The sequence below is a fragment of the Naegleria gruberi genome, assembly GCF_000004985.1.
Source record: "Naegleria gruberi genomic scaffold NAEGRscaffold_81, whole genome shotgun sequence".
Classification (NCBI taxonomy): Eukaryota; Heterolobosea; class Eutetramitea; order Acrasida; family Naegleriidae; genus Naegleria; species Naegleria gruberi.
In genome coordinates, this window is record NW_003163246.1 from 152,996 (window position 1) to 180,805 (window position 27,810).

Below are 27,810 nucleotides of genomic sequence, written 5' to 3' on the forward strand. Positions count from 1 at the left end.
TTTATGGCCATCTAAGTAAACAATCTTTTATTGCAGGGAGAATCAGTAATTTTCACTCACTACTCGTTTAGTATTCTGTAGGAGAGCTTTGGGAAGAGAACAGTTTCCAAAAACCATGAGCTCAAAACAATTTCAATGAAAAGAATGGAGAAGAGAGAGAATGAAAGTAGAATGAGGGTTCCACACAGCAACGTTCCTACCATACCAAAGATGTCTGAACCTCTGATAACTACCGATTTGAATTCACTCCTAGGGCACAAAATAACAGCATTATTAATACCTTTGGAAGGTTTGTCAAGGATTGGAATAACAAAGAAAGGTTTTGGAGCAGGAGTGATACGTTTGTTAGATTGTTGCACTTGTGAAATGTCATAATAATTTGAGGAAATGAAACATTTTGTTGAGGCGGATCCTAAGGCATAAAGACCATACTTATCAAATTCAGCTGAATATTCTGATGTTTGAGGATAATAATTGTTTTGATTGAATTGATAGATAACATCACCTGCCTGTGAGCAACAAACCAAGTGATCACTATAACTCAATGCCAACACAAGGAAAGTTACAACCGATACAACAGCAATAAAGAGTAAAATTAGAGCTGGTATAAGAATTTGAAGTTGTCTTGCTCTTCTACTCTTGGTTCTGGATCCAAACAAGCTGAACCAAAATGTAAGTCCAAAACAAAATGGATCATTGTCTCGAAGTGTTTCAAATGTTGTGAGTTTCCTCTTCTTAATCTTTTCATAAAACTTGCAAGAAAATCCAATCATTAGAATGATGGCAACAAAACAAACCAAAGCAGTTATTGAAATAAGAGCATAGGTAGTAAATGGAAGGAATGTAAGCTCATTTGAAATTTTACCATCAGCCACAATAAAAGATATAATTTCGTGATGATAACTCTCATCTTGATTCCACACAGCCAAATACAAAGAGCTATTGACTGACTTTTGGTTTGCTGCCAATCCTGAAATATTGTTATAAGAAGAATAGTTATGAATAGAATTCAATGGGAATGTTAAGGAGTATTTGATCATAAAGAGTGAGGCAGACTCTGTGGCTGATTTAGAGTATTTGTATACTTCCTTTTCTAATTTTGAATCTTTTGGTAGTATTTCATCAACATTCTCCACAGATAATTTTTCGAAAGCACATGTCAAAGAGAGATGGTCAAAGTTTGTTAAATTAGTTATATCCCAAAAGGTAAGTTCAATACGGAAGTTAGTTGTGGCCAAGTAATCATTTGGATTCAAAGTTGTTTCCTTAATTAAGCCTTCATTTTCTGCGGCTTTTTCACTAAAGTTCTTATAAAAAGCTCTCAAAATTTCATCAAGGTCAAAAGAGAAAAAGAATGGAATTCCTCTCTTTCTCTTTTTGGTTGAGCTTAAGGACTTGGAGATTTGTAATATTGAATCAGTAGTACCATTAACTCCTGTAGAATTATCGTTACCAACTAGCAAAACCGGATTTAATCCATCATAACGTTTGGTTAGACTAACTACTGATGGGAAGGAGTTATATGAAACAACTGTGAGATCAATGTATGTTGAATTACATGTATTCCTGGTATTATTCCCTTCATAAATCGACTGATAAATAATTCTATCCAATGAACTAGTATAATAGTTATATTGAGGTACAGTGATAAGTAGATTGGAAAATGCATCGGCAACCAAATTACCTTCCTCAATGAAATTAATAGCTGTTTCATTGTATCCTACTATATTTGGAATAACATAAGGTTCCCTTCTATAAATTATGTGAGTTCCTCCATTATTCGTGCTGGCTACATAATTCAATGTAAGAAGCATGTCTGTATAGAATGTTGAATTGGGAAAATTGAAGGAATTGTCAAAGGATGTATCGTAGTCATCAGTATAGGGAGCTTCTCCAACTTTTGAATAAAATAATAATGGATTATCTGAGGTGTTTCTAATCAAAACTACAGAAGTATGGATGACATGATATGGAAGAATATAATCTGAGCTTGATATTTTGGCTCCTGTGCTCAATAAATCAAAATCAGAAGAGTACATCTTTGAATTCAAGGTGTCAGTGTAGATTTGAGGGGTATCTATCCAGAAATCAACTTTGACACTTGATGTATATTCTACATCATCTTTTTCAACTTTGTAAATAAATCCAAAATACCACTCATACTCATATATTGTGTTGACAAGCTCAATATGGCCACTAATCTCATAACAGTCTCCTGTTTGCTTGAAATCATAGAGCTGGGTACTTGGAAATAAGCTCTTTCTAATATATACTTCCATGGAAGTAATTGGGACATGGTCGAGTAATTTAAAGGAGTATCTTAAAAGATTGCCCAAAAATTTTGTACTATTGGAAGCTCTTTCAATTTTGAGTTTTGTTGAATAATGAATAGTGTTTGGCTCCTTCTTAACATATGTGACTGAATACTGTGTATTTCCATAACTTAAGAGAATTCTTTCATCATCAGTCAAATAGGATCTGACCTTGTAGTAACACTTAAATGGACAAGCCTTTCCGTAGACAGCTATGTAGTAAGCTTGTTTTGTGTTCGACACATCCTTGTACAACCAAGCATTCTTCTTTTCTGTATCCAATTTAAAGGATGTAGGAAGTGTAAAATAGGATGAAGATGGTAATTTTGTCATTTGCCAATCATAAGGATAATTTGGTGTTTGAGAAGAGCTACTTTGGGCAGATGAAATCAAAATGTTGACAGAGTTTGCGTAAATGTCTGTAGTTTCAAATAAAACATTCAGAATGGCACTATCAGAATATGAAGTAACGTAATAATAACGCCATTGATAGAGCTGCAAATCTGAATCCACAATTTGGTCACTGTTAATGGCAGTGTTAATCATATTGGTAATCTTTGAATATACTGTGTAGGATATACTATCACTTGTCTGGGAAAAGGAGGTAAACACAATTGAGAATGTGTTAGATATACTCGATTCAAATTTAGAGGAGAAATATGGGATTGAAAGAGTATATTGGTATTGAGCTGAAACTACAATCAACTCCTCAGGTAATACCTTTCTACTATATAAATCTTGACCATTGTTTGATATCTTGATATTAAATCCTATCTTGTCTGAAAATAGATAGTTTATCATTACTATAGGATTTGAAAAAGTATCTACATCAGATGGTGATATTGTTATTTTGAACTTGTAACTATCTAGAGAGTAGTGGGATATTCTATCGGCAAGATTAGAACCAAGTGTTAATACTCTAGTAATAGCATTTGAAAAAATATTTAGAGAAACTGATCCAGATAATGAAGTAGAAGTATCAATAGACTGAGAAGCAGTGTGAGGGCTCAGTGAATAACTCAAAGTTGTTGAGGAAACAGTGGTATTATCAATTGTGAAATACATCCTCAAGTAAAGGTAACTCAAATATGAAGGAGAAACAGTAACATTAATAGTTCTATTATTATTATCGTCGTAATAAGAATCTATTATAATATTATCAAATGTGCATGAATAAACTAAATTGCTTTTAATGCAATAAGTAGGATAAACAGGACATTTTAAAAACCCATTGTTATATGTACATGAGCTATTTGACAAAAATGTATATTCATAAGGAAATATAATTGAAAGATTTTGTAATGTCAAATGAGATAATGAAGAAAATTGAAAATTAAAAGTAAAACTAGACGTAGAATCTGGTCCATTATTTGCTACTAGTAAATCAAAGAAATATATATCCTTTGTGGCAAGTGTTACATCAATATTCCAATTACTACCATTTCTTGAAGATATGGCATAATTTGTTATATTTACATTATTACTAACATAACAGTAATTCAATAATATTTCTGTTATACAAATATTACCTCCAGCACTAATGTAATTTGGTTTAAATATTGTTGTTGATGATTTTGTAAGTTGATTCAAAATATCATACTTTCTCGATAAAAATGAAAATTGTGAACATCCTCCACAAGAACATCCTCCTGATACAACGTTTGTGTCTGTCATATCGTAATTATTCAAACTAATTGTCATATTTCCAGTTTGGGAAACATCATTCAGTTTGCATTTATCATACTGATAATAAACTACTCCATGCATGGAATAAAGCTTATTTGATGATTGAATTGGATTTGAAAATGTAATTTCTCCATCATTCCAATTATTGCTGCCTGAACATGTGTATAAACTTTGATCACAAATCTTACAAGTTGATGGAAGTGCATTTGTATTAGAGTATGAAAGAAGAACGTAATATTGAGAAAATCCATTTGGGCATCTATATGTACTACCTTCAACACCATATGGGAATATAACACCACAAAGAAGGAAAATCAAACAAATCATAATACAATTTTTTAAATCCAATTTAGACTTTTTAAATATTTCCACACCATCAAAAAGAAATTCTGTAATATAATCAAACTCTCGCACCACTAAACTATTGTCAAATAATAATAAATGTTTGTTTTGAAGTCGGTGCTCCATTTCCGTTCGTTTTGTTAATGGTTGTAGTTGTGAGGCAACAACACCATTCTCATGCATTTTTTTTTATTGTAGCAGCAAGGCTTGTTTTTAGTCCTACAGAATTGGAGCGAGGGTGATACGAACATCGTACAAAGGAGTCGTTGTTAGAAGTGAGTTCGGGGGAGAGAATTGTTTTCTAATTATTAATAGTCTATCTCTCAAATGTAAGATATGAACAATTTGATAAGGGTTTTTTATTTGTAATAATTTTATTCAATACCAAGATATTTTCATTTTACAATTTAAATATTTAAAAAAATGGAAGGATGTTGTGGAGGTGGAATATTTAAAGAAGATATTATTTTAAAGATGAAACAATTTGCTGCCTCGTCATCGGGATCGGAAAGTATGAGCATTATGGATATGATGCATTTTGTAGCATCTGTTATTTTCCCAGTTCTATTATTTGTGTTTTGTTTGTACATTGTTTTAAAGAGAAAAGATTAATTGGCCTTCTCAACATCTTCTTGGATTCTTTTGTAGGCATTCATCCACTTAATTTCAGCAAATATATATCCAATTGTTTTGCTTGAAAGACCTAACCCTGCCCTAGTCAAGTTGGTGATGAGTGTGAGAGTACTACTATTGTGTGGATTATTAGCTTCTTTAACTTCCGATTCCTTGAATCTCTTTTTCCAAATATCCTTATTTGAGTTTGGATCAATTTCTAGCATAAATGGAACAAATTCTTCTAATTGTAGTCTATCTTTCTCGAATTTAACGAGAACTTTACTTTCTCCCATTTCTGTCCAATATTCTGTTACATCTCTGAATGCAATAATGAAGAAAGTGTTCAATTTGGAAAGGAAATATTGATTGCTCTCAAAACAAACAGGATCGGCCATAATAATGTCATTAATAAGAGTTTCTCTTTCTTCTGTTGGAACTTCTTGATAGATAGATCCTAAAATTTCAATAACAGCTTCTCTCTTCAGAGGTGATTTGGAGTCCTTAGCATAATTGTTCCATTTTGCTCTTAATGCATGTAAGGCAAGTGAAACACTTGCACCGAATGCTGGATCATTAAGACCCTCCATAGATTTACAAAATTCCAGAATATCCTTAGCATTGTTAGTAAACTTGTTTGAATGGAATTAAATACTTACAGCGTACTTGGCTCTAAACTCTTCGCAAGCAGTCAAAAACTCAAAGCTGACCTTATGTACAATCTCAGGTAATACAAACAATTGATCCAAAACATCATACAGCAGATAATCAATGCTTTTTACCTCCTTTTGAGGCTGTCTATAATCTTTGTAGTGTTGTACATATGTATCTAAAATAATCTCTCTCACTTCCTTTAAGGTCATCTTTCTTGTTGTCACATCTGTAATAATCTTATTTCCATATCTCGATTTATAAACATCCCATATTTTGCTCATTGCTTGAGTATTTGGTGAAATACCAATTCTGCTTAGGGTTGGTTTGAGGAAAGTGAACTTCTCATCTTCTTCAAGAGGGTCTACAACTTCACATTCAAGAGGAAGAATAGGATCGAAATTAGGATTGTTAATGGCGTCCTGCATATTTGGATGGTTTTTGTAATAATGCAATTGAGAGTGAATAAGTTTCATATGAGTAACACCATGGGGTACTTCAACCACTTCTGGAGTGTACTGAGGTGTGATTGTTGAACGATGAGCAAGTTTGAATTTACCATCACTTTTAGAAAAGAATACTTCTATTGAAGATCTCAAACTCAAAGCATCCAGGCCCATCATTGGTGAAGTTGTATCATTACTCACACAAAATGCAAGTTTTGGCTTTTTCTTTTGTTGATCTTCGGCTTTTGTTTTGATTCTAAGAGTGTTTTCGTCCAACTTATTCACTTTTTCGTGAATTATCATCATTTCATTATTCAGTAACTGAGCATCAGAAACAAATTCTGTCTTTATGGTCGATTTCTGTAAAATGGATTAGTTAGAATGGCCACACATTTCAACTTACATCTACTTGCTTAGCTTGATGGATTTCAAATGAGTAGTCTTCAATCCTTCTATTTTCAAGCATTTCCAATTGCTCGTGTAACTTTGTGAGTACTGATAGATCTTCTTGTATATCATGCATATCTTTCTTATCTTTCATCTGGAAACGTTTCATTACAAAGTATCTCTTCTTCTTTGTTTCGTTGTCTTCCTTATAGGATCTTAAAAACTTAATTTCAGTTCTTAATTTAGTATTGTTCTTTTCAGTTTCGTCGAGTTTTGCTCTTAATTCCTTATAGGATTGCTCAGTACTCTTTTTAAGATTTGAACACTCCTCTTTCAGTTTCTCATGAGCTGCAGTAAGCTTTTTTAATTCTTCTCTACAGTCGCTGTGTACTCGTTTTTCATTAGACAATTCTTTTACAAGCTTTCCCTTTTCAAGCTCACTCTCTGAAATGAGTTCATAATCTGCTGCAGCTTTTTTCATTTCATCCAGCAGTCCAATATCTCTGTCGTTCACTACTAACGAATAAAAAGGTACTTTAAATCTATCATCCACCTCTGATTTAACAAATAGACATTCCTCAAATACTCTTCTTATGGAAGAAAATATATAAGCTTCACCTCCAATAGAATTATTTTCCAATTCTTTCAATATTGAAAGACAGTAGTCTATTAAGGTTACACTTTTAAATCTATCTCTCGAATCCTCTGCTTTATCAATTAATTCCTTCAGTCCTACTTCCATCAGAATCAGAGATGATCTCCACTTTTTCATATTCCCAGCTACTAATAACTCTGCATCTTCATTTAATGTTGCTTTTGCATATTTTGGATTTCTATCGGAATGGAGTGAACCATATCTTGGTCTTGCCTTCAGAGAAACATATTTATCCCTAAAAACATTCTTTTTAACAAGAGAATTTGTTGATGAAATATCGTGATCATCCGATATTGGGTGATCCACAAAATTTAAAGCAGAAATGGCTTTCCTTCCATACATTATTGATGAAACTTTGATGATCAAAAGTTTGGATGAAAATTTTCGTAGTTTTTTTTGGAGGGAGTATTTATACTCTTTTAGTGTGTTGCCAGCGGACAGAGAGTCAGTTTTCCAGTAAAGTACAACCTTAAGAACGGCATTAATTAACTTCGTTAAGTTAGTTAACTTGACTGTTAATACTAATATCAAAAATTTGTTATCATCATAATTAAACTCAACACGACATTGATTTCGTCCTTCTCGAAACTCTTCATTACAAATTACCACAAAAAAACACCAACACACTCATCATAAGGGCTCATTTTTGCGATTCAACAGATTGCTTCGTCATCATAAAGGTAGCCTTTTTTATCATCATTAGTGATTATTATTATCATTTGTAATAATAATTAAATTATATATTTATTTAAATATCTAGGAAATGCCAGTAGAAGAAAAGAAAAAGAAGGCTAAAAAAGCAAGTAAAGCTAGCAATAAGTCAACCGATCAAACAATATCAACACCAACAAATGGTTGCTATGTTTGCCATAAAACAAATGAAGGAACAGACAAACAAACAATGCTGACTTGTAAAACTTGTGGATTAAAAGTTCACGCTGGGTGCTATGAAAATACACACTTCTCTCTAAAGTATGCCGATTCTTGGGAATGTGTGGATTGTAAAAAGTGTGAGGTCTGTAAAGATGCTAATTATAGAGAAGGAAATGAAATATTAATGTGTAACAGATGTGATAAGGGATACCATCAACTTTGTTGTTCAGAGAAATTCCGAACAGTGCCTGAAGGTGATAAACCATGGTTTTGTGAGTCTTGTGTAGATTATTTGAAGGAAAAGAAGCAAAAAAAGAAGAGGAAAGTTGAAAAACCTGTCACTAAATCAGAGTCAGCAGAATCATTGTTCAAGTTAAAACCTGGTAAGCATCAAAAGGTTGAGGATAAGCAAGCTCCAATAGCAACAACAACACCATCATCTAACGAAACAACCTCAACAATTAAATCATCAACTCCTCCACCACCACCATCATCATCAGTATCATCAACAAATGGAAGTACAAATGATAAGGAACCAGTCTTGGAATCAAATGGTCACAAAAAAGAACAACACGCTCAAACAGAAGTAGCTAAGGAAAATATTAACATTTTCATCATTTACAAAACTCAACAATCTACTCTCTATTCATGCTCTTTCCCATTTCCTTCACTCGATGGTCCAACATCTCAAAATCGCTCATTGTGGTCTGACAAGTACTTTAAGCAATTATGTACTGTGATCTTCAATCGATTGTCAAACAAAATGAAGGACCTGATAGAAGATAAATGTGTCAATGCAGAAATCAAGAAAATGGTCAAGGAAAATACATTTATCATTGATCGTGTTGCATTAAAAGAAAAGGACAGATTTGGTGGAGACATTTTGGTTGATTTGGATAGAATTTACTTTGAAGATTATGAGTTACGTAGTGGAGACACATTGGTTGTGGATTTGTCAATCGAAACAAAAAGCAATGGTCAAACTATTAGATGGAGCCAATAAAAGGAGGTTCTGTCTATTCTAGTGATTTTAAATTCTAAACTGATATTTCAAAAGGAGCAGTTTAAGGAACTGTTATTCAACACAATAACCGTGCCGTAATAATATTATATCGCTCACTTTCATTATATATTGGAAAATGTTCTCACATAGAGTAGATGAGAGTAATTACAAACACAACATGTCCAACCTCATATATAAATTGTTATCTGAGATGATAATATCATTCCATGATGAGGAGAGGAGTTTGCCTTCCAAGTAACGTTGCAAACTTTGAAATTATAAAAAAACATTTAAAGCCTTATTAAAATGAATCCTCGTCAAGTCTTGGATGAGCCATTTTTAACCTCAGACAAAAAAATGAGCAAACAAACACCAAGCCCAGGCTATTACGATGAAGAAATTGAGGAGGCTTGCAGGGATCTCTCTCGAAAGATCTTGAAATTAAATAAGGGTCAAGTAGATGCTAAACAAAAACAAGCTTTCTTTGATAGTGTTGATGAGGACTTTAAGTCTCTTCAAAAAATTTATAAGGGCATGTTTAGAAGTGTTCAAATGGAAGGTGTTGATGCATCTTGGAAGAAGAAACTTTCTCAACACAAGAGTGAAATTGCTAAATTACTTCAAAACTTCCAAACTGCCAAAGAAAAATCCAATAAGGATGAATTACTAGGAGCAACAACAGAAAAGAAGAAGGAAACTTCTAAGAAAAAAACTAACAAGACAAAAGATGATGATGATGAAGTCGTTGAGGTTGTAGCATCGGAGAAGAGTGCCTCAAACAAAACAAAGAATGAGCAAATTGCTGATGAATTATTTAAAGAAATTTATGAAACTCAAGGTGATTCATTGGATATTGTTAAAAGACTTATTGATAAAGCAGATGAAACCAAAGCAATTGCTGCTGAATCAATGGAAATGCTCAAACGACAAAGAGAACAATTAGAAAGAATAGATAAGGAGATGGATGAGTTGGGAAGCAACATCACCAGAGGTTCAAATGAACTCAAATCCTTCATGAGAAGATTAGCCACAGACAAACTCATCATGGTTTTGATCTTGTTGGTTGTTTTGGCTGTTCTTGGTATTATCATTTGGAGAATTGTAGATTATTGTGTTAACAAATTCATGCCAAAACAGAATAATAATAACTCTGGTAATACTACCCCACAAAAATCAACAACAAAAACAACGGAAATGGATATGTATGAACAATATAATCCAAGTGATTATGTAAGGTTGTTCTAAATCTTGATCCCTTCTCTTTCTCTATTAATTCACATTGTACAAATACTATACTCTTAATAAAATAAAATCATAATTATGTAATCAAATTGAATATTAATCAATTGTTATTAACAAAGCTTACGTGTAACAATATTTAACAAATGATTGTGATGACAATTTAATAATCATCAAATAAAAATTCTCCAAATGAATACACGACCAAGGAGAAACTCAACCCTCCTAAAATCACAACAACAACTATCTGGTGTTAGTCAAACAACATCAGAGACAACAATTGGTACTTCATTGAACGATCTATTCAGAAATCAAACCGTAAAGCAAATTAAAGTCATCAAGGAAAAATCAGAGTATGTACATGAGACTCTATACCATTTCACTCATAAAATAATAATTTAAATAATTTAAATAATTATAAATTACGATCGGAAAAGTGAGGAAATTACAATTAAACAAAATCAATTGAGAAATCTTGTCGGAGAAAGATATCGAGATATTATTGAAGCAGCAGGTTTGTTTTAAATATAATAATGAAAATATTGATCATTGAATTATTAGATTGTATGGATTCTATTCAACAATTATGTTTGGCATCTACAAATCAATTTATTGAAATGACAAGACTAATTGATGATTATAAGAATAATACACAAGAAAGTATTATCTTGACAGGTGGTGATTCATCATTGGATGTTAATTTGTTATTGAAACATTTTTCTCAAATTGTGGATTGGGTAAGTATTAAATTTTATAGAGTTTTCTAGAGTTTTATTTTTTGGTTTAGATGTTGAATTGTGTTAATAGTGGATTATATTTCTATGCTGCTATTTGTTTCTTGGCATGTAATAATATCTTGAAACAATTAAATATGAAACATTCACATTCTATTCATGTGAAAATTAGAGAATTAAATCAATTGAAAGCTAAATTAATCAAATCATGTAAAAATATTATAGCTAATCAAACTAATAATTTGGTAAGTTCCAAATAATATTTAATGTGAATATTCATAAAATTAGAGTTTCATTCAATGTGTATGTGCACTATTGGTTTGTGATAATTTGACTGAAATAGAATTGGAGAATTTAATTTTGAAAGAGAGGAGAATATTTATGGAAAAGATTAAATATAACACTCTTGAGGAAAAACTAAATGCAATAGAGTTAATTTTTGATATATTTTATGATACTGTATTTGTGATTAATAATTTATTTAAAAAGTCAAATGACAAATTATTTATTAACATATTTTTAGAAAAATTGATTGAATTTAATTTTATGAATTCAAATTTTAAAATTACAACACTTAAAAAACAAGAATATCATTTTGATTTATTACAAAATAGTAATATAATACCAATTCTGTATAAGGGATCTTTTTCTAAAATATATGAAATGTACATTAAAGAAGTAAAGCTTTCAAATGAATCACAACCTGAGAAAATTAAGGAATGGATTAAAGATTCTTTAAAGTTTATGAACAGTTTTGTTACAAGAATAATTAATGAAACTGATAACATTCATGATTTGATAGAAATTAAGAAAAAGGTAAAGGACATGTCCTTCAGTGATTCATTAAAAGATATTCAAAACAGATTCAAGATTATATTGGAATATTGTTGCGGATTTTCTATTGATTTTGACTCGGAAAGAACAGTTAAGAAGATATGGAAGGAAAATGCAGCAATTTTTTATGATATGAATTTATCTTGGCACACTTTGAATTTAGTTTGTAAACAACAAAAGTATGAAATTATCAAGAAGAGATTTAAAGAATTAACATTTGATATGTGTATTTCTGAGAATATTTCATTTTCAAATATTGGTGAAGAAATATGGAAGACTCCAATGTTAGATTCCAATATTTTGTTTGATAGATTCTTGTCAAATCACAAATCTTCAAGCAAGACAGATAATATCTTTTTACAATCTATCACAATATATGGTAGTACAAGAGAGGTGAGAAGAAAAATAAGAAAGGAAGTTTTTGAATCACAAATTGTTCCATTATGCAAGGAAATTTTCCTTCTCATTCAAGATTTACAAAACAAGGAAGAACATGCTGAACTTGAAGAATTGATAATGACACAATATTTCAATTTCTATAATAGTGCCACTGAAATTGTAAAGAAATTCATTCGTGATCCTTCACAATTTAATAAGGATACAAATAATAGCTTTTCAGATATGGACATTAAGTTATATTGTGGTAGAATAATACAATCTATGAGAAAATTGTTTACAGATATTTTCATTGAATTGAATGTTAAATTCTCAATGTTCAGTAATGATGAAAGCTTTTTAACAATTATAAGAAAGCTTAGAGCTCAAATAACAAATCTCAAACAAAAGAAGAAAACAGATACTTCTCCATACTTGACGAAATATTTGGAAATTGACCAAATATTCGAGTCACTTTACTTGGAAGCATTCAATGAATGGATAGAACAGCAAACTGATAGTTTTGTAACTCAAGTTAAATCAGAGTTATTAAATACTGATCAATGGAAGAAGGGTAGAAAGGATACATTTGTTAGTTACAATGAGCTTAATCTGCCTTTTAAGACTTCATTCTCAATTTACAATGCAATTTATGAACTTTCTCTTGCCATTTATGCCGTTGGTGATTTTAATGTAGACAACAATGTGATTGAAAAATTATCAAACAAAATCTGCACACGTGTATTTGGTGATTATAATGAATGGATTAATTCTCTTATTGAAAAATCTAAAAAACAGGAAAAATCCAACGAATCAAAAGTTGAAGAAACTTCAGCAGAGGAATCAACAGAATCTCAACTATCATTGGAAGAGTTTATTTGTGAGGATGGATTTTTACAATTATTGTTTGATGTTAAATATTTAGGATATGCCTTATTGGGAGGTAATCAACAAGTTATTGAAAAATTGAACTTGAAATCACAACTTGAACCTAATGAACAACTCTATGTCAAGGCAGTTTCCTTAATTTTATCATTTATTGATCCAATCAATTGGGAAACCTATGAAAAGTCATTTAATGCACTTGTATTACAATGTGTAAATAGAAATAATCTTTTCACATGTAATTTAAATAAGAATTCATCAATTCATGGAAGTGCCACAAACCTTGGTGGTGAATCTCCACTCACGAACACAACAGAACAAGACAATTTTGTCAAGTTAGTGAAACCAGAAACCATCAATATCCCACTTTTACCAATTCCAAAGAGAGATTTAAAGAGCTATACATTGGCTGCTTCATATAATCATTTGGAATTCACAGAGAAGGATATTCAACTCAATCTCTCTACCAAATCTAATGGAACTCATTCTTCAAAAACATCCCTGAATGACAGTACAGTCTTTGGCAGTTTTGTTGGTAGTTTACAAAATCTAATTTCCAATCAAGAAGAAGTGGAGAAGGAAACACCTTCCAGAACATTTGCATTCAACTGGTTCTAATTGAAAAACAGTAAATATTGTAATTTCTGTAAATTTCACAAATAGTAACCAATAATCCTTTTACATGTTTGTTCATTGTTCTAAGTACTTCACTTAAGCGTTAACCAAATGATTTCCTTGGATTTCAAGTTCCTCATAGATTTGTCCTCTGCTTGTTCCTCAATCAGCGGATAAATACTAGGTGCTGACCTGTATTTTAGCTGTTGGAAATAAGGATAAGTGCTAAGGATATGCTACCTGTATCGGCTGATAGCAACATTTCTGCTCTTGGGTCTTTATCAAAAATATCTAGTTCTTGAAAGAGAATAACTTTGAAAAAAAAAGATGATGGTTCGTTCAGCCTCGGCAGCATCACCAACTGTGATGAAGGCTTGCCTGGCACTTCTTGTTATTGTTGCAACAATAACATCCTTATCGTGCATTCATGGAGCATCCGCATCAACAAAGGCTTTAAAGTACACTCAAGTGAATAATATTATTGTGATAATGCTTGAAAATTGGTCCTATGATGGACTGTTTGGAACGTATGTTTCATCTCAATTTTACTATTATATCCTGATTGATGAATTTATTATTACTGCTATGATGCTAATATTTGCTACATGAATACAACTACTAGTTATTCCAAGGGTAATGGTATTGCTAAAGCATCAAGTGAAGCCAAAACACAATTAGATGACAACGACCAAGCCTATTCAACACTGCCCCAAGTACAAGCAGGTCTTCCACAAAACATTTCAAATGGTCCCTTTGATTTGGCTCAATATTTTGGTCTAAATGCCAAGACAATGGATGTTACTCATGCTTTCTATACTCATCAATATCAAATGAATGGTGGTAAAATGAATAAGTATGTTCCATACAGTGCTGCTAAAGGTTTAGTCATGTCATATTATGATCTTGTTGGACAAGGTCACTATATGGCTCAATTGGCTCAAAATTACACACTTTTTGATTATTGGTTTCAAGGTGCTTTTGGTGGAAGTATGCTCAATCACCAATGGTTAATTACTCCTGGTTGTCCATATTTCCCAAATCCTCCTTCATCAATGGTTAATAGTATAAGTGGAACAACTGGTAAAATTATTTATCCAGAAAAGGCAATTACACCTGATAATTATGTTGTTAACACAGCTTACTCTGTTAACAAACCATATCCTGTTACAATGCCACCACTTGCAAATTTAGTTCCATCTCAAAATACAACAACCATTGGTGATTTATTAACTAGTGCTGGAATTTCTTGGAAATGGTATTCTGGAGGATATAATGATGCTATGAATGGAACTCAAGATTCATCTTGGCAAGCTCATCATCAACCTTTTGTCTTTTTCAAGAATTATGAAGTTGGTACTGAAGGAAGAAATCATTTGAAGGATGAAACTGATTTATTCAATGATTTGAAGAATAATCAATTACCATCTGTTTCTTTCTACAAACCATTGGGAAAGGACAATATGCATCCAGGTTATTCTACTGTTGGAGGTAGTTCTGAAGAAAAATTGAAACAAGTTATTGAGGCTGTTCAGGCCAGTAAATATTGGAATAATTCTATGATTTTCATTACATTTGATGAATATGGTGGAAGATGGGATCACGTAGCTCCACCTAAAGTTGATAGTAAGTATTTGAATTTGAATAATTAACACTATATTTCACATTAGAATGGGGACCAGGTTCTAGAATTCCAACCATTGCAGTTTCACCACTCGTTAAGAAAGCCAATGTTAATTCAGTTTATCATGATACTACTTCAATTATGAAATTCATTCAAGATAGATTTGGATTACCAAGTATCTCAACAAGAGATGCTGCTCAAAATCCATTAGATGATATTTTCCAACCAATTGTTCAACCAAGTGTTGTTACAAGTTCAGCTATTTTCCAACCAAGTGTTATTACAAGTTCAGCTTCAACTTTGAGCATTCTTACATTCACTGCTTTAATTTCTTTCCTTTTTGCTTTCATTACTTTCTAGAAATCATGTTTGAATCAAAATAAATAATACATCTTTCTGAAATGATGACATTATAATCATAAGAAAAAAAATGAAACGAAATCAAATTGATGATAGATGTGATGATGATCATGGTGATATTATTAAACAAGCAACACAATGTAAAAAGATGAAAATGACTAGTAAAACATTCTCCGATCTTCCACAAGATGAATTATCTGTTGTTTTACAATATTTACCGATCGGAAGCCTATTAATGTTTTCATTGGTTTCAAAGGCTAATTATGACTTTGTTCGTGATCAAGTGAAGAATAATATTTGCAAATATGTTGTCTATGAAAATAACTCTTGGTCATTGGTGGATGCTTTAAGGTTAGTAATGAAAAAATCATAATGACATCATTTCCTTTGTTCAATAGACAAAAGAAATCAATGCGGTTATCAGAGTGTTCTAATGAAATTGAAGGATTTATGAATGAGATTGCAGAAAGAAATGGATCCATTTCAGAAATTACAAGTCATTTCAAAGCAGATAATATTTCCTTTCCAGATTTATATCATTTATTGGATATTAGAAAAGGTAGTGAAGAGGAAGAATTCCAACAAGTCCAAGTTGAAACTATATGTTTAGAAAATACACCAGATAATAAGCCACCTCAATTAGTTGGAAATGATGAAAAAGGATATCACTTTGAAAAAAAGATGAAAACTATTGAGGGAGAGCCCCTTACTTATGATTTGAAAAGTCTCTCAATTGACATGACTCTTACTAGATCTAAGCTTTTAAAGATTATGACCAAATTGAAGAATTTAGAGAGCTTGAATCTAATTGTTGAGCAAGAATATTACAGACCAAAAACAAGTCGTGGAGGAAGAGGTCTTGGCGGAGGATTGTTCAGTATATCAAGTGGAGAAGATGATACACAAGATGGGAAGGGAGAAGCCTTCGATGATGAATTTATCTATGTACCAATTATGAAGAAACTCAAAAAATTGGTGATTGAAAGGGGTTTTGATGATGATAGATTTATATTTGAAATTAGTTCATTTTGTCCAAATCTTGAACATTTGCATTTTGTTTGCAGAGAATCTGTTGATGATAATATGTTAGAGCATCTTGCCAAATACTGTCCTAAAATGAAGTATCTAAAGATTAAAAGCGATGATGGTGCAACTCAATTCGAGTTGGAAATTACAGATAAGGGATTGGAGCATTTTTTGGAGAAGGAAACTCAAATTGAAGTTATTGATCTTGAACCAGCAGCTAATATTTCAGGGTCCATATTTAAAAGACTTGGAGATTTCCCAACATTGAAGAGCTTTAGAACTCAAAGAGTTTCTTATAATGGAGATTGTTCAGATCAAGAGGAAGATATCTTCTTTGGTGGTAATACAAATCCAAACTTGGAATATTTAGATATTGGACCAGGTTTTAGCTTTACTAAGGAGGAATTTGAGAAGTTATTCATTTCTTTGAAGAAATTTGCTCCAAACCTAAAAGGATTTGGTGAGATTGGACAAGTGTCTGAATGACTATTCACAAACGTCAAATTGTTGGGAGATCATTTTTGACGACTATCGAGAAAAAATTGAAACTTTGGAACTAGATTCGTGTGAATACTCAGACCTACACCTTTACACAAATCTAAAGAGAGTTATTGGACGTGATCTGGAAAGATCTGAGGGAGACAAATTAATTCCCAATCCTAATGTGGTTGAACTCACTGAACTCTCCAATGTATCCAAAGAATCTACCTTATCCAATCTTGCAGATATTTTCCCAAATATTAAGATTATCAAAGATGCAACAAGCAAGACACTTGATTTCTTGGTCAATAATCCAAATGCTTGGCCTCATCTTGTACATATAGAGTGGTCTGAGTATGAATTCAAGTCAACAAAAAAGAATATGAAGAATTATGCAAATTAAGACCACACATATTTATGGAAAATTCCAAAGTTAACAAATGAAAAAGTATCACCACAAGCATTCTATTATCAATGGTTAGAAAGAGAGCAAGATCTGATTTAAATTGTGCAATCATCCAAAACCTTAGCATTATGATCTTTAGTTAAATTGTTTATATTGTTGGAATAATCATCTGCATTGTTTATTTAAAAAGAAAGCAAATGTTGATGATAACTGAGTTATTCCAAATCTCTCAAATTTTTAAGAGCCTTTCTAATTGATTTGATAAGCTTTCCATTGAATGACTTTTTTTCAACAATTCTATCAATAAATTCATTCAAATTCAATTCTTGATCAGCAGCTTCTTCAAATGGATTCTTTTGAACAATTGTGCATTTACCAGTTTTAGTATTTGGAACTGAACCCTTTGGACATCTTGAAAGTTTACCATAACCAGTCTTTTCAATGAAATATAAATCACCATTTGGAGCAAATTCCAAATAAGTTGGAAAATCCAATCTAGCCAAAGCAGCATAACCACCATCTTGACTAAAACCTTCACCTTTCATTTTATCATGAACTACATTATCAACACCAGCAACAGTTGTAATAATACCACTCTTACTATCAACCTTTCTAATTCTATTATTATAGGAATCTAGTTTACAATTGTAATAGTTATTGTAAATATTTTGTAAATAACAATTTGAATTACGTACCAGAAATATAAATATCATTAGTATAACTATCAATGGCGATACCACTTGGAACGTTTACCAGAGCTTGAATAGCTGGTAATTTATCACCAGAAAAACCTGAACTTCCAGTACCAATAACAGTTGAAATTTCACCAGTTTTCAAATCAACTTTTCTAATACGATTAGCACTAGTTTCAGCAATGTACAATTCCTTTCCATCTTTAGTAATGGTAAATTGTTGGAATGCTGCTAATTTAGTACCAGATGCCTTTCTATCCTTTGATGAAATAGTTCCTTCCTTATCACCAGCAACATGATAAATTAAACCATCAGCTGTAATTTTGAAAATATCAGTTGGATAATAAGAAGTTGAAGTGCATGGATCAGTTGAGAAGTAAATTTCTTGACCAACTGAATGAACTTGAACAATGCATGGAAGTGGTGATCCAAAGGCACGTTTACCATCAACAATTTGACTTGATCTAACACCTGTTTCAGCACCTGCAATTGTTGAAATGATACCTCTTGTATCTACTTTACGAATTCTTCTATTTCTTGTATCTATATTGTTTCGAATAGTTTCGAATAAATAGTTTAGTTTTTAAATACATTCAATAACAATAATAAACACAATAAAAACATACCAGCAATGATCAATTCACCCTTTGAAGTAACAACAGCAGATTGAACATCAAACATTTGAGCCAAAGCAGCAGGAATATCTTCACCAGAGAAATAAGGTTGTGAAAGAGGTAAACCATTACCAGCAATTCTAAACTTTTCACCAGCAGCATTGATCTTTACAATGGCATTTGGATTTACAGGACAAATTAAATCACCACCACTTGTAAATGTGAATGAAACTGTTTTTGGAAGAATGACTTTAGTCTTGTACAAGGCTGTGTCAAGTGAGGCTCCATGGACAATACATGCAAACATCATGATGCACATGGTAGCAGCAAACAAAAGAATTGAGTTTCTCATTTGTTTCGAATATTGTTATTTTTTTCAAAGATGATTTAGTCCAATTTCAGACTTTTTTACAATACAACAACAAATTTTCTACTGGAAACAAACATGTTTGGACTCTTTGAAATTCTCTCTCGCTGAGAAAATCAGGACACAATTACCCCGATGTGATGGATGCAAATTGAATTTGAAAAGAGAATGCATTTGAGGAATTTTTTGGAGTGTTTCTTAGTTTTGAAATTGTAAACAGAGTTACAAAATGTTCCTTGGCGCCAAAAAAATGTTGAAAAGTTTGGTGATAATTTAAATTTTAATGTATTCACTGAATGATATTATTACTGAATAGATGCTGAATCCAATGACAAACAAATTATCATAACCACCAATTGATCAATCAAATCATGTTGTCAGAAATGGTCATCACACAACTCAAAACCAAAAATAATCATAAAAAGACAACTTTTTAATATTAAACGATCATTATGCTCGCCACAAAACTGGCAATGCCAATTAGTGAAGTCAGATTATGAAACTGAGAAGTATTTATCGAAAAATGCAATATATTTTATTGTTAAAATAAAATTCAAAATTTTTTACAAGTCTAAAACGGGACGTGAAATTGTTGGAGTCTCAAGGTGTTGTTTCACAAATAGTGAATGATGGAAAAAACAACCAAAAGTGAAGAGAGGTACTACTTCAAAAGTTGTGCCTGGCTACATCAATATTGATTGAAAATATTTTACAATAAATTGAAAATAATTGTAAACTGTTGCTCTTAAAAGGAAATTTACAAGCCATCACAATTTTTAATTGAACAAGTAGTAATCACAACCAATACAACCTCTCAAAATGGTCATTCTCAAACCTGTAGCGCTCAATTTCCTCCTCCACGCACTCCATCCCAATAATTTGTCCATTCACTTCAATTTCCATATAAATACTCTCAATTCATTTGCAAAAATAAAAATTTTCAAAATCAAAAATCAAAAAAAAAATGTCCAACAATCAAACACCCTCCTCCTCATCTGCCTCTACTACCACTTCCGATAATACCAATTTTCAAGATAAGAGTCATTGGGAAAACAAGGTAAAATTCATGGAACATTCCAAAATTTTTCTAAATTTCTTTGCCTCTGATTTAATTCAACGATCACTTGATTTGTACTTGAAAAAATCAACTACACAAGAAAATTTAGTGAGCATTCTTGATGTGGCTACTGGAACTGGACTTGTTCCATTCAAATTTATTGATGAAAATATAGTATCATTCGATAGGATTTCCTCTTTGAATGGAATTGATTTTGCTCCAAATATGATTGAAGGAGCTGAATATAAGAAACAAGCAAGAATGGAAGAAAAGAAGGATGAATTTGATTGGGATAAATTGAAATTTCAAGTAATGGATGGTCAAGATTTGAAATTCTCAGATGAATCATTTGATATTGTCTATTCAAATATGGGAGTTTTATTTTATCCTAAAATGGTACAAGGTTTATCTGAAATTAGAAGAGTTTTAAAAAAAGGAGGAATGGCATTCTTAAATGCATGGACTGGTGATTTTCCAACACGTGTAGGATTCCATGCAGTGTTTGATGTATTACAAAAAGATGATAGATATGCATTACCTGTATTTTCACTTCAAGATCCAAAGATTTTTGAAGAACGTTGTAAAGAAGCTGGATTTGAAAATGTTGAAATCAAACAAGTTACTCAATCACTTAAATTGAAATATTCTGAATTACAATATATTATTAATACTGGTGCTCAATTTGTTGCTGTAGTTCAGAAATATCTTTTAGAAAATCCTCACATTACAACAACTGAAAAGGAATTATTGGATAGAATTGATCAACTTTCTAGAAAGGCTTTTAATATTGTAAATGAAGATGAAGAAATTCAAGTTGTATCCACTGCCAATGTTGCCATCCTTACTAAATAAAATATCATAGCTATCCAATTTGTTTTTTTATTTGGTGGTCCATCTTTTTAGATTCCTGCTCTCTTTGCTGATGAACTTTGTGACTAATTATGGTTCTTGACAAGTTCATCGCCATAGGTTAGATTGTAGGCTTGATTTTCTCAGAAAAAAAATGGAAGAACTTCACAAGCAAGCTATTGCTCAACTCTCTCTTCTCAAAATGGATGCAGATGATACCTATACTACAAAGGCTATTAGTGATGTAGCATGTCTTCAGGGAGTTGATTTGTCCAATGATGAAACATTGTTAGCCTTGATGCCAACTTTAATTAAAGAAATTGGTGGTGAATATTCGGAAATTAATTGGGTAAAGAATGATCCAATTAGATTTAAAGATGAATTACAAAAGATTTATGGAACCACTGATTTGACTAAAATTGTTAAGGAATTTAGTTTTTCTGATGGTATGTAGTGAAAATTGTAAAAAAACATCTCAATATTAATGTATGATCAATAACAATAGGAATTAGAACATGGGGAGGTGGTTATTCTAGAGGATCATATGTATTTATATTTGGAAAGGAATTAGTATTTGTTCATTCTACAATGTCATACACTGATTAATACTCATCACAGTTAATCGATATTTGTTTTTTCTTAGAAGAAGGACTTTATAGCCTTGATTGGTCAATAGATTACAAAATCATGTATAATACTTAATGTTCAATAATAAAAACAGCAACAATAGAAAAAAATGTTAATAGATTACAAACAAGACAATGAAGGCTTTAAATTATCATCTTCGGAGGATATCAATTCAATATTAACAACATCACCTTCATCTACAACTACCACTAATACAAATAATAATAATAATACAATTAATAATAATAGAATTGATTTTGCTAAACAATTTTCAATGAATGATTTCTTTGATAAAGAGAAGAGGCTTGAATTTTTAGAATTAGCCTTTCATAGAGAGGGTTTATTTGCAACAAGTCATCGGATTGGATTAAATGAAAAATGTGGACTTACCTATGATGGTTAGTTTTTATATCAATATTGACTATTTGATGATGAATAATATTGTTTACAATGTATTTAATATTTAATAATATTTAATATAATATATTTAATAATAATATTTAAAAATAGGACATCAAATTAATTTGGATAATTCATCAATACATGAACCACTTCATGATTTTTCATCACCTGCTAAAGAATCAATACATTTAAATATGATAACATTAGCCTTAGATGGTAATGAATTAGCTAGAAAATTCTTTTTATTACCTCTACTTTCTAAAAGTAATAATTTACTAAATATAGATAAATTGAATGAAAATGGAAAGAGACTATATCAAGAAAATGAAAATATACTATTAATTGAATATTTAATTGATATTTTAGAAAAGAAATTTAAAAGTTATGAAGATTTTGATAGAAAATTTCCAGCCTTCGGATCAATGTTACCTTGGTTTAGAGTTAATGATGATGGTGCTGATAGAATGCCTGATTGGTTATTAAGAATTCCATCTTTAGATAATGGTCAATTTATATGGTCATTAATAGCACTTGAACATATTTTATTAAAAGTATTCAATAATAATAACAATACTACTACCAATAACAACAATACTACTAATAATAATACTACTAATAATGGAAATTCTAATAATAGTATAATAATAATAATAATATAGATAATTGTAAATATTTTAAAAGTAGAGCAATTTCAATTGTAAAGAAAATTCAACAAAAAATTGAAATGATTAAATCAACATCATTGATATTATTTTATCATGGTGATGGTAAAGTGAGAGCAATAAGTTATATTAAAGATATAAATGTAAATCCATTATTAAATTATTCAAGAAATAATTATAAAGGAAATGGTAAATCATTTATTGATGATACCTATGAAGGTGAAATGATGGTCATGTTCATGTTATTATTTGGAAATTGGAAAATATTGGGAATTGAAGTATCATCTAAATGTGAATGTGAAAAGATTTGGAAGTTTAAATCGAGGAGAATTAAAAAAGTAAATTACAAATCTAAAAATTATGGAGAAATAGCTGTTGAAGAGTGTTATTGGGCATCATCACATGAGAAATGGAAATATTTAATATTACCTTATATAGATTCTGATATAAATAGGAAAATATTTGAAAATGGAGAGAAGGTACGATTAATTAATTCAATAGAAAATTCAATTCCTGGTTTATTTGCAAGTGTTACAAAACCACATACTAAATATAATCCAAAATATGCAAGTGAATGTGGAATACCTTCCATTTCAAGAGAGAAGGTAATTTATGAAAATATTGTAACTCCCTATGCATCATTTCCTACAATTTTAGCAAATTATGAAATTGGAATGATTTGGTATTGGAATATGTTAAATGCAAGTAGAATGCAAGGTATTTATGGAAGTACTGAATCAATTCACATAAATGGTAAAAAGATATGTCCTGTATTAACATGGGATTCAAAAATTACAACAATTGTAGCATTATGTGGAGGAATATTTAACTATACAAGAGAATATATGAAAAAACATAATGTTTACAATGAATTTATTCAATCAATAGATAGAGAATGGAGTAGAGTATTTTCATTAAATGATGAAGCAAGTCACATTTCATTTACTAATTTACTACCTTCAAAATCAATACCTAAAATTAAACTTGAATTTGATTGGAAGAGTATTTAAATAAATAATTAATTTAATTTGAATTTATAATAATTTAATTTTTTATTATTTTTAATTTTTAATAATTTTTAAAAATAAATTTTTTGCATATTTTGCAATAACATCTGGAACATCAATTGGTAAATCGTATGAACTTTCAATTAAATCCCATTTAGCATTATAAAAAGAAGCCAAATCAGAATGTAATTTTTTAATAGCTTGTCCTCTACCTTCCTTCCACATGTTGAAATTATTACACATATTACTACCCTCTGTAAAATGATTACTTTCACAATTACCATCTATTAAATTTTTAGCTGTTAAAATAATGGTTGGTATTTTCTTATATGATTCATCATCATCATCATCGTCATCATTATTAACTAGAGTTGAATTGGATTGATTATTGATAATCATATTACCAGCAGTATTACCACCACTATTACCACTACTACTACTAGTAGTATTATTATTTTGATTAATAGATGATTTAAATCTTAAATATTTAATTGATTCAGCAGTATCAGATTGAAAATGTTTTAATTCACTCCAAACACAACCAGTATACTTATTTTGAAAAATAACTTTTCTATTAATAGAAGTATTAGTTAAATTTAAAATATGATCAAAATAAGATTTCCATCCATTCATATAATATAATTCATAGGGATCTTCATATTCTAATAAAAATTCAAAATGAAAATATTTAAATAAACGTGGTAATGCAATTGGATTAACATATCTAATAACATCATCAATATAATCACGTGTATCTTTTCTCAATTGAATATCATTATCTGTTAAATTTTTAACTTGTTTTAGTAAAATTAATTCTTGATCTTCATGTGATGGATGTAATAATATCATTCCACTTAATAATTCTGGATATTCAGATGCTAATGCACGTGCTGTAAATGATGCACTTGAATGTGCAATATATAAAAATGGTGTTCTCATTCTACTTTCATAAATGGTTGAAACAATTTCATTCAATGTATGATTACCATCACGTGGTAATGGTCCTGTATCACTAAATCCATATCCACCTCTCTCTAAAACACATGCTCTAATATTTTGTTTAGAGAGTGATCGTATCAGTGGTTTCATATATTCATAGGGTGATGGTATTCCAATATCTGCATCTAACAATGCAACATATGGACTTTTTAAATTACCCTCACAATACATGTGAATATTATATTGATGATGATCTATGGAAATGGAATATTTAATACCCGGTGGTTTTTCAATATCATTCACCAATGCTATAGCCTGTATGGTAAATAGTATCATCATGGTACCAATCATTGAAAAAGCCACCAATGAAATCAATTTTAAAAGCATTCCAATGGAGAAACACAGAAAATTTCTAGCATTTAAATGAAAGAGTGAAATAATTTCACCATCAAAATCCATTGGTCTATCATTTTTAAAAACATTATACTGATTATAGGAAATTAAAATAAATGATATTAATGGTACTAGACCATAACATGATATCCAACCTGCTAAATGATCTCTTGATTCTACAAATAAGGAATAACAAGTAAAATTAATTAAAAATAAAATTCCAAAAAATAAAAATACAACCATTCTATATACAAATATACTAAAATAAGAATCAATATTTACAATTTCTTTAGGTTTTTCTTTTTTTATCAATGTATATATTCTTAATATAAAAACAGATGTAAATAATTCAAATATAATTACTAAAACAAGTAATAAATCTAATCCACTTATCCATAATAAGGTTGTTGGTGATCCATTTGTATAATAACCTGAATCATCTGATGAATTAACTGTTGATACTGTAAAAAATACAAATATAGATAATAAAAAAAATATTAATGAAAATATTGATGATTTGTATAAAAAGGTTAATAATCTCTTTCTTAATTTCTTCTTTTCTTTTCCATCTCCTTTTTTAGGTTTTTCTAAATCAAAAAATACACTTTTTTAAAATTATTAAATTAAAATTAATATTAAAAAATATTTAAATTATAATAAATATTAAAATATAAAATAAAAACTCACTTGCTTTCCATATTTTCATCATCACCTACTAAATTAATAGATGGAAATAATTTAAAACTAGCCTTTTTAGTAATAGTATAACCAGGTGCAATAGCTGAAATAGAAGTTAAAGAAGCAGATTGTGTAATTTCACCAACTTTATGAGATCTAAAAAAGCTTCCATCAAAACTTTTCCTAGAAGATTGATTACTATCATCAAGTTTTCTAATATCAGATCTTCCTTCTCCCTTAACATTATATGAAGATGTAAATTGTTTTGAATAGTGAAATGTTTTTGATTGTTTTAGGCTTGGTTTTGTTATGAATTGAATAGGACTAGTAGAACCATTGGGTGAATGAATTAATCGTATATTATCATCATTAATACCACTACTATTATTACTATTATTATTATCATCATTGAAGGCTGAAATATTTACACCACTTTCATCTATTGTTTTAGCTCCTATAATATCCATATCAGAACTATAGGATGAATGTGTTATTACTTTATGATTTTTTACATCTCCAAAATCACTTATAATTCCTCTCAGAGGTTCTTTACCATCATATTCATGAATAGGTGTTGGTGCTGATGGAAATTCATCATCATCATCATCAGAAAATGATACTCCATCATCATCCGATAATGTATCTTGAAGTATGTGTTGATTAGAACCTCCTCCACTTTTATCAAAACGATCATATTGATTCTTCTTGTAGAGTGATGAAAATTTCTGTCGAAATGATGGCATTCAATATTCTATTGTTGTAATTGTTATTATTATTATGAAGATGAAGCTATTTTTTTTCTTCTTTCTGTTGTCTAATGATGCATTGTCCTTCTTCTACTTTCGGGCTAATTAGAGTATCTCAAGTCGTACATTTAGGTATGTACCAAACAAGCCTTCAAAAAAATATCTGTACACTTATTAATAGATATTTTGGAGGGAAAACAAATGCTTTTGTTTCAAAGGCTGAAGAATGTTCACAAAACAAAGCCTTTTGTTGAATTCAAGTTTTAAAAAATGTTTCTACCAAAACATCCATCAAAGCCTTCAGTTACTTCCTCTTCTTCACTTGGAGTTGATCAACGACAAGGCTCTGTATCATCATCATCTTCAACAATTGTCTCACACCCTAAAAGGAGAATTACACCAACTCTTGTAGATCCCTCAACAGCTACAACAACTACCACATCGGGATTGACCACTCAACAACCAATAACATCATCGGAAGGATATTCTCATAGTAATAGTAGTGGTAGTAGTAGTTTATTTAAAAATCTAAATGATGATGAAGAATCAATTAATAGTTCATCTGATGATGATGATTATGATGATTATAATGATGAAGATGGACAATTAACAGATGGAGGAGAATATGAAGAATATGAAGAGGATAATGATGAAGAAATGATTCATAATATTAATGAATCCATTCAATTACAACAACCTCCTTCATCAAAAAGAGTTAAAAGATCAACATCAACATCTTTATCATCTGGTCAAAAAAAACCAATCATAACCAGAATTATTGAAGAATATTCTGAAAATGAAATTCAACAAGATACTAACTTTTTAACAAATTATGATATATCAGCAATATTTTCATCATTATCATCTACTAAAAGAACCATATCATCTATTAATTCTTCATCTATTAATAATTCTAATAATTCTAATAATTCTAATACATATTCATTCTATTATTTAAAAGATGATATAGTATTATATGAAATGAAAAATAGATTACATTTTGGTAAATTAAATGAAACTGAAAAGTTTGAAAAGAAATTAACTAATGATATTATTAATAAATTAAATAATAGTATAGATTTAAATTTATATCCACAAATAAGTAGAGGTGATATTAAAATTACACAAATTAAATTAAAAACAACGATTGAAATTATAACACCCATTGAAATTAATTGTTATTATTCATATAATAATATTGAATATATTATTATTACAAAACGATTCTAATATAT

The 27,810-nt window shown here is 30.3% G+C and overlaps 12 protein-coding genes across 12 annotated transcripts; 7 read left to right on the forward strand and 5 right to left on the reverse strand.

Moving 5' to 3' along the window:
• Nucleotides 1-10: 10 nt before the first annotated feature.
• On the reverse strand, nt 11-4,523 carry NAEGRDRAFT_82127 (uncharacterized protein; the record flags this gene model as incomplete). Its single annotated transcript, XM_002669537.1, has 1 exon — nt 11-4,523. The coding sequence occupies one exon, from the start codon at nt 4,521-4,523 to the stop codon at nt 60-62; it is 4,464 nt and encodes a 1,487-aa protein (XP_002669583.1). The 3' UTR covers nt 11-59.
• A 425-nt stretch (nt 4,524-4,948) lies between these two features.
• NAEGRDRAFT_75543 (uncharacterized protein) lies at nt 4,949-7,433 on the reverse strand (the record flags this gene model as incomplete). The annotated part of the gene is made up of 3 exons (XM_002669538.1): nt 4,949-5,584; nt 5,612-6,409; nt 6,453-7,433. 3 exons carry the CDS (start codon nt 7,431-7,433, stop codon nt 4,949-4,951), a joined length of 2,415 nt encoding a protein of 804 aa, XP_002669584.1.
• A 421-nt stretch (nt 7,434-7,854) lies between these two features.
• NAEGRDRAFT_75544 (uncharacterized protein) lies at nt 7,855-8,967 on the forward strand (the record flags this gene model as incomplete). The annotated part of the gene is made up of 1 exon (XM_002669502.1): nt 7,855-8,967. The coding sequence occupies one exon, from the start codon at nt 7,855-7,857 to the stop codon at nt 8,965-8,967; it is 1,113 nt and encodes a 370-aa protein (XP_002669548.1).
• Nucleotides 8,968-9,324: 357 nt separating this feature from the next.
• NAEGRDRAFT_75545 (uncharacterized protein) lies at nt 9,325-10,212 on the forward strand (the record flags this gene model as incomplete). Its single annotated transcript, XM_002669503.1, has 1 exon — nt 9,325-10,212. The coding sequence occupies one exon, from the start codon at nt 9,325-9,327 to the stop codon at nt 10,210-10,212; it is 888 nt and encodes a 295-aa protein (XP_002669549.1).
• A 186-nt stretch (nt 10,213-10,398) lies between these two features.
• On the forward strand, nt 10,399-13,682 carry NAEGRDRAFT_82128 (uncharacterized protein; the record flags this gene model as incomplete). The annotated part of the gene is made up of 5 exons (XM_002669504.1): nt 10,399-10,559; nt 10,644-10,720; nt 10,768-10,943; nt 10,994-11,185; nt 11,229-13,682. The coding sequence occupies 5 exons, from the start codon at nt 10,399-10,401 to the stop codon at nt 13,650-13,652; spliced, it is 3,030 nt and encodes a 1,009-aa protein (XP_002669550.1). The 3' UTR covers nt 13,653-13,682.
• A 294-nt stretch (nt 13,683-13,976) lies between these two features.
• On the forward strand, nt 13,977-15,669 carry NAEGRDRAFT_82129 (phosphoesterase; the record flags this gene model as incomplete). Its single annotated transcript, XM_002669505.1, has 3 exons — nt 13,977-14,176; nt 14,272-15,272; nt 15,317-15,669. 3 exons carry the CDS (start codon nt 13,977-13,979, stop codon nt 15,628-15,630), a joined length of 1,515 nt encoding a protein of 504 aa, XP_002669551.1. The 3' UTR covers nt 15,631-15,669.
• Nucleotides 15,670-15,784: 115 nt separating this feature from the next.
• Nucleotides 15,785-17,142, forward strand: NAEGRDRAFT_75548 (uncharacterized protein; the record flags this gene model as incomplete). The annotated part of the gene is made up of 2 exons (XM_002669506.1): nt 15,785-15,981; nt 16,029-17,142. 2 exons carry the CDS (start codon nt 15,785-15,787, stop codon nt 17,140-17,142), a joined length of 1,311 nt encoding a protein of 436 aa, XP_002669552.1.
• A 558-nt stretch (nt 17,143-17,700) lies between these two features.
• Nucleotides 17,701-19,221, reverse strand: NAEGRDRAFT_82130 (NHL repeat domain-containing protein). The gene is made up of 3 exons (XM_002669539.1): nt 18,861-19,221; nt 18,238-18,777; nt 17,701-18,176 (listed from the first exon to the last, which is right to left on the reverse strand). Exons 1-3 carry the CDS (start codon nt 19,198-19,200, stop codon nt 17,758-17,760), a joined length of 1,299 nt encoding a protein of 432 aa, XP_002669585.1. The 5' UTR covers nt 19,201-19,221; the 3' UTR covers nt 17,701-17,757.
• Nucleotides 19,222-20,153: 932 nt separating this feature from the next.
• NAEGRDRAFT_82131 (uncharacterized protein) lies at nt 20,154-23,822 on the forward strand (the record flags this gene model as incomplete). Its single annotated transcript, XM_002669507.1, has 6 exons — nt 20,154-21,103; nt 21,294-21,567; nt 21,627-21,691; nt 21,852-22,146; nt 22,259-22,786; nt 22,810-23,822. The coding sequence occupies exons 1-6, from the start codon at nt 20,180-20,182 to the stop codon at nt 23,820-23,822; spliced, it is 3,099 nt and encodes a 1,032-aa protein (XP_002669553.1). The 5' UTR covers nt 20,154-20,179.
• Nucleotides 23,823-23,873: 51 nt separating this feature from the next.
• Nucleotides 23,874-24,989, reverse strand: NAEGRDRAFT_75551 (uncharacterized protein; the record flags this gene model as incomplete). Its single annotated transcript, XM_002669540.1, has 1 exon — nt 23,874-24,989. The coding sequence occupies one exon, from the start codon at nt 24,987-24,989 to the stop codon at nt 23,874-23,876; it is 1,116 nt and encodes a 371-aa protein (XP_002669586.1).
• An 845-nt stretch (nt 24,990-25,834) lies between these two features.
• Nucleotides 25,835-26,572, reverse strand: NAEGRDRAFT_75552 (uncharacterized protein; the record flags this gene model as incomplete). The annotated part of the gene is made up of 1 exon (XM_002669541.1): nt 25,835-26,572. One exon carries the CDS (start codon nt 26,570-26,572, stop codon nt 25,835-25,837), a length of 738 nt encoding a protein of 245 aa, XP_002669587.1.
• Nucleotides 26,573-26,845: 273 nt separating this feature from the next.
• On the forward strand, nt 26,846-27,805 carry NAEGRDRAFT_54168 (uncharacterized protein; the record flags this gene model as incomplete). Its single annotated transcript, XM_002669508.1, has 1 exon — nt 26,846-27,805. One exon carries the CDS (start codon nt 26,846-26,848, stop codon nt 27,803-27,805), a length of 960 nt encoding a protein of 319 aa, XP_002669554.1.
• Between the last annotated feature and the right edge of the window lie 5 nt (nt 27,806-27,810).